At 44.6% G+C, this 14623-nt stretch overlaps 1 protein-coding gene across 1 annotated transcript; it reads left to right on the forward strand.

Annotated features, from left to right (window-relative positions):
- Positions 1-4440: 4440 nt before the first annotated feature.
- LOC138924182 (Fc receptor-like protein 5) lies at positions 4441-10896 on the forward strand. The gene is made up of 5 exons (XM_070267584.1): positions 4441-4461; positions 6269-6569; positions 9421-9699; positions 10159-10266; positions 10820-10896. The coding sequence occupies exons 1-5, from the start codon at positions 4441-4443 to the stop codon at positions 10894-10896; spliced, it is 786 nt and encodes a 261-aa protein (XP_070123685.1).
- The last annotated feature ends 3727 nt before the right edge of the window (positions 10897-14623 follow it).

Here is a 14623-nt window from a genome sequence, read left to right on the forward strand (position 1 = left end):
CAATACCAGAATATAAGCTTCATGAGGATGGAACCTCATCAGCTTTGGTCCCCTCTACATCCCTGTGCCTGCTTGGTGTCTGGCACAGAGGAAGTCCTCAGTCAGCATTTGTAATTCAATGAACAAAAGGTCTTTGAGGTGAGATGAGGAAGAGAAGAGCAGGGAAAGAACACTGATCTTTGCATCTGCTTGTATCAACTGGACAAATAAATGAGCTCTAAATTAGCAAACAAGTTGTCTGTGAGCTGAAAAGCTTCACTGTGAGCCAGGCAGGCTTTCTGGCAGAATAATCTACTTTATTTGAGGGAATGTACCCCAAAGAAAAGACACAGAGATTTCATGGGAATGTGTTCTGATTCAATATACCCATTTTGACTCTATCAACAGCCCTTGGTCACTGAAATATATATACACACACACACACACACAACACTCTCAAGCAAACACAAGACTCTGAATATAACTTTATTTATTGAAGGATAATCAAAACAAGCCCAATATGAGAATCTTTGCATTGATGCATTTAAAATTATAAAAGGGAAGAAAAGATACATAGTAAGCAGTATTTTTAAGAAGAATTGCTAAAGGAAATAGAAAAAAAAATCTTCTGGATATTCTCAACACAATTAAAGAAAATATGGACTCCAGGGAAAAAAAGTACAAACAGGAATTTTAAAAGATTAAAGAAGATGTGATAAGATAACAGAAGAGACTAAAAAATCACCTAGTGAAGCTCAGGAGGAAAACCAAAGAAAATTATAAAGTTATTTTAGAAATGAAACCCAAAGTTGAGGCAGTAAGAATATGTTGTATTTTTCTGAAAACTGTTAATTGAATGGAGAATTAGTTTGAGAAAACAGTACAGAACACAGAGTAGAAAGATGCAGAAATAAAGACAAAAAGAAAAAATTTAAATATGGAAATCAGACAACGGAGACCCCTTAGATCAATAATTGAGTCTCTAAGTTAGAAAACCAAACTGAAGACAAAAGCAAAGCCCAAAGATGTAACAGAAATTTTTCCTCAGGGAAGAAAACTTTAATATGTAGATGAAAAGACATATCCTAATGAGGTTATTGAATTTCAAGGTTAAAAATGTATGTGTGTGTGTGTGTGTGTGTGTGTGTGTGTGTGTGATCATGGCAAAAGAAAAAAGCAGCCATCATCTCAGAAAGAAAAAATATTGTTGGTCTTAGACTTTCCACAGAAGTCAGTGCTAGAAGAGAAAGGGGTGGTGTCCAGACTTGCACTTTCAGGGGAGGAATGAGAACTGAGAACTTTATGTCAAAGCAAAAAGGCGTTCTCAAACACGCAGGGACTCAGGGAACTTGGGACCCATTAACCCTTCCTGAGAAAATTACTTGATGACAAAATCCAGGCAGCCGAGCTATGAATCAGTTTAAAAGACTCAAAATGAGGAAACTGTGGTATGAAATGTGAGTACTGAATCTGTTTAAATCAGGAGTTCTCAGCCATGGCTGCATATTAGAATCACCTAGGAACTTTGGGAAAAAAACTTATACTAAGCCCTCTCCAGACAAATTAAATTCAGAGTCTCTCAGATGGGGCCTTAGAATCCATATTTTTTAACACATCCTCAGACGAGACTATTGTTCAAATGGGTTTGAAAACCACTGATGCAAATATAAAAAGAAAGGTTAATCAAGTGTGAGAATTATAGTTACAGGAGAGGAATCAAGTATTACTAATGCTGAAAGTGTAAAAAATATACACACAAAAAATCAGTTGGTCAGAGAGAGAAGAAATAAAAGAACAATAATTTTCTCATAATTATTATTTCGTAGAGGAGAACAAAAAAGAATTAATGTGATAATTTTGAAAAATTTATGACAGATTTCGAAATTTCTATTTTGCAAATAATTTGAAAACTTTGCAGATAGTAACTCATCATTAATAGATTATAGTTCATAGGGGCCGGCCCCGTGGCCAAGTGGTTAAGTTCGCGTGCTCCGCTGCGGTGACCCAGGGTTTCGCCGGTTCGAATCCTGGGCGCGGACATGGCACCCCTCAACAGGCTAAGCTGAGGGGCATCCCACATGCCACAACTAGAAGGACCCACAACTAAAAATACACAGCTATGTACCGGGAGCTTTGGCTAAAAAAAAGAAAAATAAAATCTTAAAAAAAAAAGATTATAGTTCACTAGTCATCCATGAAAAGTCAAATAATAGACTGTAGGGCTGCTAGAGTGACCTGCTCAGATGGACAGAATGAGTGAATTGTTCAGATAGAATAACTGTAAAGACTAGGAAAAGAGAATAAGTAATGAAAATAAACTTTTACTTTTATAAGACTATAACTGATCGCTGAGTTGGGACACTGAAACTCTTGTAAACCAATAGTGCAGTGTAAATTGGTACAAAGTTTTTGAAGAACAATTTAGCATTAAATATCATTATTTGAAATGCCTCTATCCCTCATCCCCAAAATTTTACCTATAAGAATTATTTCTTTAAAAAGCATGCACAATGTAAAATGATATATATACACAATGGTTCCATGTGGCATTATCTGAAACTAGAAAATAACTAACCTAAATATCCGTTAAAGGGGAATTGCTCAAATACATTACAGTAAATCCATACAAGGGAATGCTTTGTGACTGTTAAAAATAATCAAGGAATGTTTACCCCAAATTATCAAATTCTAAATTTAAGAAAGATGCATTTTATTTTGTGTAAATTATGTCCTAGTAAAGCTGATTTTTCAAAGTGAATGAGATAGATCTTTAAGTAATAACACAGAAAGACGCCCAGGATATGTTGCAAAGAGGAAAACTCAGGTTGTAAACCAGTATGCATATTGTGAAACCATGCACTTGTGTGTGTGTGTGCGTGCTTTAATGTTCATATTTGTGTGTTGATATGAGTGAGTGTTCTTAAACAGAGAACAGATCTAGAATGTGTCACTAAATACTCAACAGAATTAATCTCTGGAAAATAAAAATTAAAAAAATAGGAAAAAATACTGGTGTCAATTACCTCATTTTTGCTATCAGTTCCAGTGTCTTGCCCTGTCCTCACCCTCAGGGCTCCCGGGGCCCAGACTGTGGTGGGCGACGTGGTGGAGCTTCACTGTGAGGCCCAGAGAGGTTCTTCCCCGATCCAGTGCTGGTTTTATCGCAATGATGTCACCTTGGAGAGCAACTCAAGCCTCTCTGGAGGAGGATCTTCCTTCAATCTCTCTCTGACTGAAGAACATTCTGGGAACTACTCCTGTGAGGCCAACAATGGTCTGGGTGTCTGGCGCAGTGATGCAGTGTCACTCAGAGTCACAGGTAAGTTGACCCTACAAACTATAGTACAACCGGGGAAAGACCATCTCCCCTTTTCCCCAATAGCCAAGATTGGAGGTCCCACAGGGCCATTTGCTGTGTGACATCATAGTAGGCCTCCATTTGAGAGTTCTGGATTCTACATTTCCAGGAACTTGCACCTTCCCTTTGCTTGCTATGCCTTTCCTGGTAGCAAGTGTGCAGCCATCGTGACCAAACTCACCTAACGTAGGAGTAAACGCTTTCAAAACAGAAATCACGTCCTGGTCAACTCACAATCAGCAGGGAAGGAAATTAAGAAGTTCAGCATGTCTGACCTCAGAAGAAATTTAGTTGGGGCTTCCACGGTCTGTCAATCAATCCAAAGGCCAACTCATTCTCTCAGTGGCTCATGAGTTTCTCTCTAGCTTCTCCTGCCCCTGTCCCACAGCAGCTCAGCACCTGACCCAGAACCCTTGCTAAAAGACTTCCCAACATCATTCTCCTGACTTTTTATATGTCCCTAATACACTCAGCTAGAGCACTGTCTCCCACCTGGCCCTGTCATAGGCTGACCTCCAGGTCATGTCCTCGCATGTCCAGGCTCATAGTCTAGGAGGTCTATACCCTACATTCTGCCATCATTCCATGACTCTAATGTCCACATGGATGATCCACTCAACACCATGGCTTGTCATTCTCTCCACATCAACCACCCACTCCCACATTCACACAGCACTCCAATTGTCTGACCACAACCTCCTATCCTTCTACTCGCTTCTTCAACTCTTCCAATCACTATTCTTCTCCTATATCCCCAGAACCCTCAGTTCATTAACACCTCTACTCCCTCTGAGGCAATGACACCCTCCACTCTCACCACCATATTGGGTGTTTGTCTCTGTATCCATCCAGTGACTCATCCCTCCTCTTCCTAAGGTATAGAAGAGAGGACTCTGTTGCCTATGAAAAATCAAAATCTCCACCTGATCTCTAGATTAGATCCTTCTTGCATTCTCAGACACTTTGCACAACCAATTATCCCTTTCTATCGTATGTTCCCCAGTATAGGATCTTTCACATTGACATTTAATATGCTATGTCTCTCCCACGGCTAAGAAAAACCCAAACTCGATCCTACTTATGCCTCCAGCCACTGCTCTATCATGGCTAAATTTCTAAACAGGGTGAGCCACACAGATTGTTTCCTTTTCCTTGTTACCCCCTGCATTCTAATTCATTGGTTTCTTCTGACCTATCTACCAAAATGGTTCTCACAAGGGTCACCAATGACCTCCAGAACTTAAAATCCAATGGCCGTTTTCCAAACCTCATCTTACTTGAACTCTCAGAAATAGCCCACATTGTCCATCTTTTCTTGCCTCTTGACCTTCCTTTCCATTTCTTCAATGACTCCACCCTCTCCTGGCTCTCGTCTCTCTGCCCTCCTTCTCAGTCTCCTTTACTGGCTCCTCCTTTTATAGACAAACTAAGTGTAGGTCTTTTCCCAAGCTTTGTCCTGCATGCACCCTCTTCTCTTATCTGTATTCTTTCTCTGGATGATCCTGAGGATGTCATCTATAAATGAGTCCTACGCTTCTATGTCCAAAGGAGACCTCCCACCTGAACACCTGCACACACCATGGCTCCGCTCAAATAGCCTACAAGCTCATGAACCTGGATATCTCCAAAACTGAACTCGTCTTGTTCCCCCCAGACCTGTTCCTCTCCACATGTCCCTACCTCTGTCAAGATACAGCCAGATAACAGCCAGATAGCTTTTACCCAGATATACAAGGCAAAGCCCAGCAGTCTTCCTTGGCATTTCTCTCCCTTGCTCTTCATAGCCAGTTAATCATTAAGTTCTGTGGATTTTACTTCCAGAATATTTCTTGGATCGTTGCCTTCCATCTCCACTACCACTCTCCTAGTCAAGGCTACCATCACTCAAATTATACTGCAATGCTACTTCTCCACTGCACTTCTAACTACCTCTCCACTCCACTTCTGTCCCACTGCAATCCATTTTGCAAACTGATGTCTGAATGATCTCTTAAAAAGACAGATTTGATCATTTCATGCCCCTGTAGAGAGACACTTATAGACTTCCTATTCTTCTGTGAAGAAAGATCAAAACCCTTATCGTGGCTCCTGAAGCCTTGTCTCGCTCTCCAGCCTTCTATTTCACAGCAGTCTTCAGACACTTCTCTTAGCGTTGTTGTCACCTTGTTTGAATAACTCAAAAGTTCCAACCTTCTTCCAAACTCAGGGCCTTTGCACATACTGATGGCCTTCCTGGTGCATTCTTCGTATCCCTCTTCACCTAGTTAGTTTCAAATGTCACTTAATGAGGAAGTGTTCCCTGACTAACCGTTAACACATTTGACCCCTGAATTATACATTTCATAGCACCCTATTTTTTATTTTGTATCAATTATCAATGTTTTACATCTACATTTTTTAATTTCATTGCTGTCTATCATCTCCTCTAGATGCTAGGCTTCATGAGAGCAGGGACTGTGTCTTTCCCACTATTGATTCCCCAGAAAATAGTGCCAGTATTAATTGCTCAATTATTTTTATGAATGAATGAATATAACAATGAGCAAATGAAGTAATCAATATTCATTCTCTTGTGGGCCTCCTTTCTGATGCTGCCCAGGCTCAGTTACATCCTTGGCTTTGTCAGCAACAGGTCTCTCCAGTTCCTTATTTTCCACGAGCTGATCTCCTTTTTCCCAGTTGTCTCTTGACTTCTCAGACCCCAGGGTTCAATTTCATCTTTCTCTTCAGATCCCCCAAACACACTTGAGATTGTGTGTCCGGGCACTGCAGACTCCACAGAGCACTACACAAGTGTTGCTGTTTCTTCCAGTCTGACGAAATTATAGCTGAGTTCTGAGTGATGCCACAAGGTCATTAAAAACTGAGAAAAGCAGTTCCCTGTTTGAAATGTCTCTCCTACGGAAGAGCGTAAACAGTAGGAAGTGATAGTTAACTATTTTTTCTCCCTCACTTCCACTGTCTCGCCCTGTCCTCACCCTCAGGGCTCCCAGGGCTCAGACTGTGGTGGGGGACGTGGTGGGGCTTCACTGTGAGGCCCGGAGAGGCTGTCCCCCAATCTGGTACCAGTTTTATCATGAGGATGTCACCCTGGGGAGCAGCATGGCCCCCTCTGGAGGAGGAGCATTCTTCAACATCTCCCTGAGTGCAGAACATTCTGGAAACTACTCCTGCGAGGCCAACAATGACCTGGGGCCCCAGCGCAGTGAGGTGGTGACACTCAATGTCTTAGGTGAGTTGGTCCTGCCCACCAGCAGCACAAACAGGGACTGACTGCCTTCTCTCCCAAACAGCTGAAATGCAGCTCCAGCTCTCCCACCTGCTGCTATGAAGTACCCCAGCAGACCTCCTGCCCACGGAACCTCCATTTGGAAGTCTAGGACCTTTCCTGTGGTTTTGGTTTCAGAAACCCAGACCTCCCCAGAAGCACAGTTCAAGCAGTCCTCCTGAATGTCTTGAAAACTCCTCACTAAAAATGCAAAGAAGACTTTCCTAGAACATACACTGCATTCCTATCTGAAGTTATGATACAAAAGGGAAACTAAAGAATTCTGCGTATGGCTGTCCCTGTTCCAAAAAATGTTTGGCCATTCCTTGTCCTGGTTTTTCTCTCATTGACTCCCCACAAGTCTCTACTCTTGAGTTTCTTTCATTACCAGGGGTATAAACAGGCCTCACATTTCCATGTCAAAAATTCTCTGTTGACGTTAGCTGTGTGCACGGCCTTTCGGGAGACACAACCAGTCCAAGTTAGTTTTCAAAGTGATTCTTAAAGCAATGGGTACAGAGGGGACCAGCGCAGAGAAGGTGAGAGCTGGAGGACGTGGAGTGGAAATGGCCAGCCATCAATCAAATTCCTTCCTTCTCTAAGCTGTCCTTTGATCCCCTGCCTGTAAGTGTAATCGCCAAGGAAAACTGCTTCTTATGAGCTCTGAGTCTGTTTTGTGATGACCCCCTACAGGCCCAACCTCCAAACTCCTGTATAGGGAGATGTGAGGTATAGCAAAAGCATGCTAAAGGCTTGAGATAAATGTTCTGAAGATAGCCAGCTGGATGTCCCCGGCCAAGAATATTTCCCTAGACTGACCTCAATTTCCTCACCTATAAAGTGGGAAAATCAGATGTGGCGGACATTATGGCCATCCTCAAAGCCCTAGAATCCTATGAGTTTGCTGCACAGGGAATATGGAGTATTTCAGACTCAAAGGTCCCTGGAAGGAGACATGAGCAGGAATAGCTGGGGGTCCCTGCTCCTGGGGTACATCCCGGAAAGCAGGATACCGTGAAACGGCATGTAAATGCCCCCGGAGATAGCTAAAGCCAAATGCAGATGGATGCTCTTAGTCTGCTTTGGCTGAGTGCCTGAATATAATAAAAAATAGCGACAGCCACAGGAGAAGCTTGGTTTGGGGATGCCAGCTCAGGATTCAGCATCTCATCAAGGTGGCCAGTGCAGGCATCTCTTTGGCATCCAGGAGGCAACTTGATTTCAGATTTGATTTTTTCCATTCAACCAGGTCATTCTTCTGCCCCCACTGACAGGCAGCATCCACCTCAGCCAGTTTTCCTCTGTGATTCATGGGGATTCTTACCACATGGTTTACATCCACCACACGACCATGCACCACTGACCAAGAGCTGCTCCCTCTCTCTTCACAACACAGTGGACCAACACATCATACCTCCCACACTCTATTCATGCTTTTTTGCTCATCCCCACTCCTTTCCTTATATGATTGCCTGGTACAAATGCACATTATTTCTGAGGCTGCTATCACACCTAAGGGACTTCTTGCCAGCCTAATTAAATTTTGTCTGAGTCCTAGAAGTTGAAAACGGGTCAGGGAGAACTGCAAGATAAAGGAATATTTCTTGTTATCATCGTACCCACCACCATCACCATCATCATCATCTTCATTATCATCAACACTAACTGAGCCCTGGCATGTGCCATGTCCTGTGTTTAGTACCTGATGCGCAGCTTCTCATTTAAGCTTAAGTATCAACCAGTGAGGGTTTGCAGGAGAGTTAATGGAAGCTTAGAGAGGTGAAGTAACTTGCTTACAGACCCAGCTGGCAATGACAAAGTCAGGTTGAAACATGGGCTTATCCAACTCTTAACATACGTTGACTGTATGAGGTTTCTTCATCTTTTGTGGCCACATTTTAACAAACTCTTGAGTTTTTAATAATTTGTTATTGTGAAAGAATACATAAATCTTCAGGATAAAAAAATCACATGGTACAGAAGGGACAATATGAAAAATACATACCTCTTTCTCCTTGTGTGGACACATCCACATACTTCCAAGACTTCACCACTGTTGATAGCTCCATGTATATTTTTCTAGAAATAATCAAATATATTATAAACATAAAGGCATAAGATTTTTCACAAAAGTAGAATCATATTACACATATAGTTGCACAACTTGCATTTTTCAATTAAAAATACATCTCGACTTTAGTTTACAAAATACACCCCAGATATGCTTCATATTTTATTAGCCAGACAACTAGGTTGTCTCTCATTTTTACCTTTTATAATAATCCTACAATAGAAATCCTTGTACAACCATCTTTGCATATCTTCTGTCAGTGTCCCTACAGGAAAGAGTCTTTGAGGTAGATTTGCTGGGTCACAGTTTACGTGCATTTTAAATTTGGTAGATATCACCAAATTGCCATTCAAGGAATGGTCTCAAATTTGCATTCCCATGGACAGCACATGAAGGCACCTGTTTCTCTACAACCTCCTCAGCGTTATCTGTCCCGGTGAGCTTTGTCAATCCAATGGGTGTTTTCATTTGTGTATATTCAGTTAGTAAGGAAGATGATAATCTTTTTATACCTTTCTTGGCTATTTGAAGTTTTTCGTGGTTCTCACCCTTTCTACACTTTTCTGTTGGCTGTTCTTGTGCACTGACAGCTATTTTTAGATTAAAGTTACTAGCTTTGGCTGTCATATGCGTTTCAGTCTATTTTCCAAATTGGGACCTGACTTTTGCCATTTGTTTGAGATGTTTGTTCACTTATGAATAGATTGGAAGTAGCAACTTCCATTGACTTTTTGTCTCCCTCAGTTCCAGTGTCTCGCCCTGTCCTCACCCTCAGGGCTCCCGGGGCCCAGGCTGTGGTGGGCGACGTGGTGGAGCTTCACTGTGAGGCCCAGAGAGGCTCTCCCCCAATCCAGTACCGGTTTTATCGCAATGATGTCAACTTGGAGAGCAACTCAAGCCTCACTGGAGGAGGATCTTCCTTCAACCTCTCTCTGACTGAAGAACATTCTGGGAACTACTCCTGTGAGGCCAACAATGGCCTGGGTATCCAGCGCAGTAACACAGTGACACTTTCTATCACAAGTAAGTTTCCTACGCCTGTGCCATAGATGTGGAGAAAATATTTCCTCCAAAGATTCTCTGATAACCGTCCTGATGCTTGACCAGGACAGTGCTTCTCAGGCACAGGTACACAAAGCTGGCAGTTCTTTAAATTGTTGTTTTCTGCAGTATTTCTGGAGTGATAGTACTGGGGCAGGAGAGAGGGGCCAAGGAGGATCACTGAATTTAATGCCCTTTGCTGGTGCTGTCCATCCTGACCTTCACCCGTTGCCTCATCAGCAGAGATGAGCTTCCGCACAAAGAGAAGAGCCATTTCCTGTGCCACACCAACACCTGCTTAGCCTCAGGAACCCTCGTCCCCTAGGTTTATCCTCTCTCCCCATGCCCAGGCATCCGTTCTGACCCAGGGGAAGCAGGAGTCCAAGACCACAAGCCTCTCCCTCTGGCTCATGCACCGGTTTTCACCTTCATGGCTGACAGGGAGCACAAGTGGCCCTGTTGCCACAGGTGTCACCGGCGGACTGCTCAGTGTGTTGGGCCTTGCTGCTGCGGGACTGCTGTTTTATTACTGGCTCCCAAGAAAAGCAGGTGGGTAACTCCCTGGCTAACCTGTGCTTGAGTCTATGCCCTTCCCATCTCCATTCCCTCAGGCTCCTGCTGCCTTTGTAACCACCCCCAAGCTCTCAACAGCTCCTCCCACCACTGTCCCACAGTCCCCACTTTCCCTCTAGGTCCCCCAGAATTTGTCTTTACCAAACGCACAGTTTCCAAAACAACCCTATTGAGCAGAAGATGACTTGATTAGATGTAGTTTATTCAACACCATAAGCTGCAGTGTACTTACCTCTCTCCACTTACAAGATCATCCCCAAAGAACGCGAAGAGGAGAAGAAAGACTCTGAGAAACAGGAGTGAAAACAGGAACCAAATGGGATTTGATAACTTACTGATTTCTTAAATGTCCATTATTTTCATAGCTGATCAAGTCTGCTTTCCCACCTGTAGCTACTGACCATTGTTCTTTACAAACTCCAGGTTGAAGGATTATGGATTGTGGGTTCCCCTTTCACATTATAACTCTACCCCTCTGGAAGTCAGGGGCCATAGTTTTTGCCCAATCTGCCTCCTCCCTTGGATGTAGAGAAGAAGGGTTCACACCTGAGTGAAGCGACTCCGGCAGGTTCTGGGCGAGCCTCCTACAAGCTGTGCTCCTTGTGAAGTCTTCCTTCTCCCGGATCCAATGCCCCTCTGCTTTCCTTTGCAGGAAGAAGGCCTACCTCTGACCTCTCCAGGTAAGAGCTAGGCTGTATTCCTGTGTTTAATGAAATGACTACAGGGTATAAAAATGGAGTTGAGTCTGGTTACTGCTGAGAGCACAGTCGCTGCTTCATGTCACTGAGATGGATTGTGTCAATTTCACGTTGCCACCACTCTTGGGATATCTTAAGGCAATTCCCAGGACCTCCCACAGCCTTAGCCACATAGGACCTTTTCTTGCATCAAATATTGATGCTTATTATTTTTTAACTTACATGCTTGTACCACTGTTACTTGGTTGCCTGAGTGATCACTATGACCACTGAATCTGCCCAAGTCTTCAGATGATCTTAGCTTAATCATCCTGGAAAGTCAGGGTATGGCCAACCTAACCAATACCTATTGTGATGAGACCCAAGAGGATGGAGTAACACAAGTTGGCCACTCAGAGAGACCACTCTACCAACAGGAGGTGGTGCCTGTGGAGAAGAAGCTGCCATCTTGGATCCCAAAGGCTGACTTTAGGAGGCACACCATAGCTCACAACTATCCCTGGGCAAGCCCATGGTAGCAGCATCCAAAACATACAGGCTTCCTCAGAGCCTTTCTAATTACTGATTTCTCTGAGATCCTCATCTCTCTGAGAGTGGAGGCTCAGTGCCTGGTATATACTAAGCGTCCGTAAAGTCTGGAAACATGAACCAACAAGGACATACACCATGTGCTGCTGCCACACAAACCTCTCGATTTCCTGTCTGTACCACTTCCTTTCAAGCAGCCGTGACTTTGCACATGCTATGCCTTTTCCTACTAACTTTTCCCTTTTTTCCTCTCTGTCGAACTCACTCATCCTTCAAGACCGAGTTCAAATGTCAAATGAAGCCTCACTTTTCCTTCTGAGTTTCCATAGCCTTTTGAATCCACATTTCTTGTAGTCCTTGCAGGAGTGTGTGTGTTTGTGTGCATGTGCATGTGTGTGTGTGTGTGTGTCTGCTTCCCTTCCTGGACTATTTAAAGCCTCTCCAGTATCGAGTGTTATGACTTGCTCTAGTTTAGAATCCTCCCCGCATCCTCACATACCCCAACGCACATCACAGGGTCTGGTAAATCACAGATGCTCAATTCCTAGTGAAACAATGAATGGGCAGTGGTGTGGAATGGGACGTTTCCTGTTTTCTCAGAGTAACACTTAAAGCCCCAATGCTGAGCTCAACAGTTGATAGTTACCCACGTGTTCTGAAGAGCAGTTTCTAGACACATCCCCACAGGATCAACTAAGAAGTGGCCACACCACTCTTGAGCACTTCCCTGGCTCCTCATATATCCTTTATGAGCTGATGTCTAGAGTTCACTAAGGATGATGATAGGGAAGGAGATGGTGATCCAGTGAGGGGCCCTGGGCATTTTACCTCCCATCTGAACTCCAGCCAGGGGAAGACAGGACCCCTAGATAATTGCTTAGAGAAGGGAAGACAGTCCCTCACCACTCAAGGAGATTTCTTGGGCATCAGGAACTCACTGGCTCTCCTGGAGGGGCCCCCAGATCAAAGCCCAGTGAGAAAGCTTTTAAGACATCTTGACACAAGGTCCCTGGAGTTTGGGAACATTATAGAGGAATGTCTTCTTCTCCACTCCTGTTGTCTCCTCCCATGGGGAAGGGGTTCCGTGAGTGTAACACTCCTGCCCTCAATCATTCCCCAGAGGAGGAACAGTTCCTTATGTCTCTAGTGGGCTTAGAAGGTGAACACGGGCCTGCACGGCCCTGCCTCTCGGTCTCCCGTCCTCAAGGCCAACAGCTGCCCACAGGAGCTTGTGTTCTCCTCTGCTCTAAGTTTGAAAAGGACATGCATCTCAGAGGGCTGCTTATGGTTTCACAGCCATAACCCCAACCTCAATATTTGGCTCATGAATCTTCAAACCTTAAGAAATAAAAATAGGGGAGTCAGGGGAGCAAAATGCACAGTGAGAGATGGAGGCTTCTGCTCCAGCCATGGCAGGTGCCTTCACGCTTTGGAGGTGCTTACCCAGCACAGTCCATGTGGGTTTTACTGTGGTTCTTCATGGCAATTGACCAAGAGCCATCAATCTGTTTAGAATGAAGTGGGCTTTTGGATGCTGAACTAGGGGGAGGAGCTCCAAGCCTTAGGCTGCAGTGTTTTTTGGCAAGTCTCTAGAGCTTGGACCGGCTTTGACCAAGGGCTTTGGGGCTGGGGCTGCACACACTGACCACTAAGCGGTGGTGAGCAGGTGCACTGGACTCTCTAGGCTGGAGCGGCCCTAGATGTGGCTTGCGCTGTTCCTGTGGTTATGAATTCAGACAGCTTCCTCTACCAGGCAAGGGTCCCAGTTCCTCCCATGGAGGCATGACCTGACAGCACCTCCCTCACATACACCATGCACCTTCCAGCTCCACCCTGGGGCTCCTCTCTTGGGCTGAAGTGCAGACGTGCAGAGAAGTTGACCTTAGCAATGGGATATTGCAATCAGTGAATAAATTTTGCTCCTTTTCTCCACTCTAAACCCTTCCTCAATGGACTACTCAGAGATACAAAGGCTTTATGTGACCTCTCGGAGGACATCCTGAGAGAACAAGCCATTAACCTATTGTAAGCTGTGGCCAAGTCAGGTACACACACTCTCACATGTGTCCTCCTTCTCCCCCAGCCTCCCCATCCCCTCTCACTCCTGCTTCCCTGGGATTGTACTCACTCATAATGGGTTAGTCCGTGAGCTTTTCTTCAGGCTATTTTCTAGGGAACCAGAGCTAAGACAGCAGGTTCCATAGGCCTCAAGCCACACAGAGTTTCAGCCAAATGGTTGCCATGTGGGACCTAACAGTCAGATGCCACGCATGTGGCCTCAGCAAGTGGGAGGGCGTGGTGAGATCCTCAGCAAAGCCAGGGCCTTGAAAAATACCCACTTTTGCTTCAACAGATGTGGGTTTCCTGAACAGCTGTGGCTGCGACAAAGATTCAACCATAAAAAAGAACTTTTTCATGAAAGGCCTTTGACATATTGGGAGCCAGGGCAATGTTTTCTGCTTTTAATCTAAGGCAGCTGACTTCTTGTGCGTCCTAAAGCTTTTCAAGCTGTTAGGTGTTAGCTTCTTGCCAAGATAGGCAGTGCTGCACCTGCTGCCCCAGCCTCAGCTGAGCCTTTCAAAAAGGAAACCAGACACCAGAGACAGGAGCCTGAACCGCACCCTGTGCTGCCTTGCAGAGCAGGAGGGAGAGACCTGCTCTCTGCCACAGAACTGCAGCTAACCCAGGGTGGAGCGGGGGCAAGCAGGCCCTGGGAGGCAGGACTTTAGGCCTAATTGCAAATCAAGAGATGCCAATGGCAAGAGTAGCCCAGGACCAGAGGAAGAACTCTGTCCCACTCTATTATGGAGGCCACATGACCCAGTAAAGCTCAGCCTCGGTGTGGCTCAGGGAACTCAGAAGCACCAGGCTCAAGATAGGAAATGTTAAAATTCCTCAAGGGGAGAGGAAGGCTCCTCCCAGGTGGATGTCTCCTCCTTCCCCCTCCCCTTTGCATCCTGGCAAAGCAAACCTCTTCTGGAAAGACCTCTTCCACTTGAGTTACAATTGTAGACTCCAGACAGATATAAAGATTGTGGTCATTCTGGCAAGACTAACATTAAAAAGATCTTTTCCATCTCCCCTCCATGATTCAGACACAGTCTCTT

This window comes from Equus caballus, chromosome 5 (assembly GCF_041296265.1).
Source record: "Equus caballus isolate H_3958 breed thoroughbred chromosome 5, TB-T2T, whole genome shotgun sequence".
Lineage (NCBI taxonomy): Eukaryota > Metazoa > Chordata > Mammalia > Perissodactyla > Equidae > Equus > Equus caballus.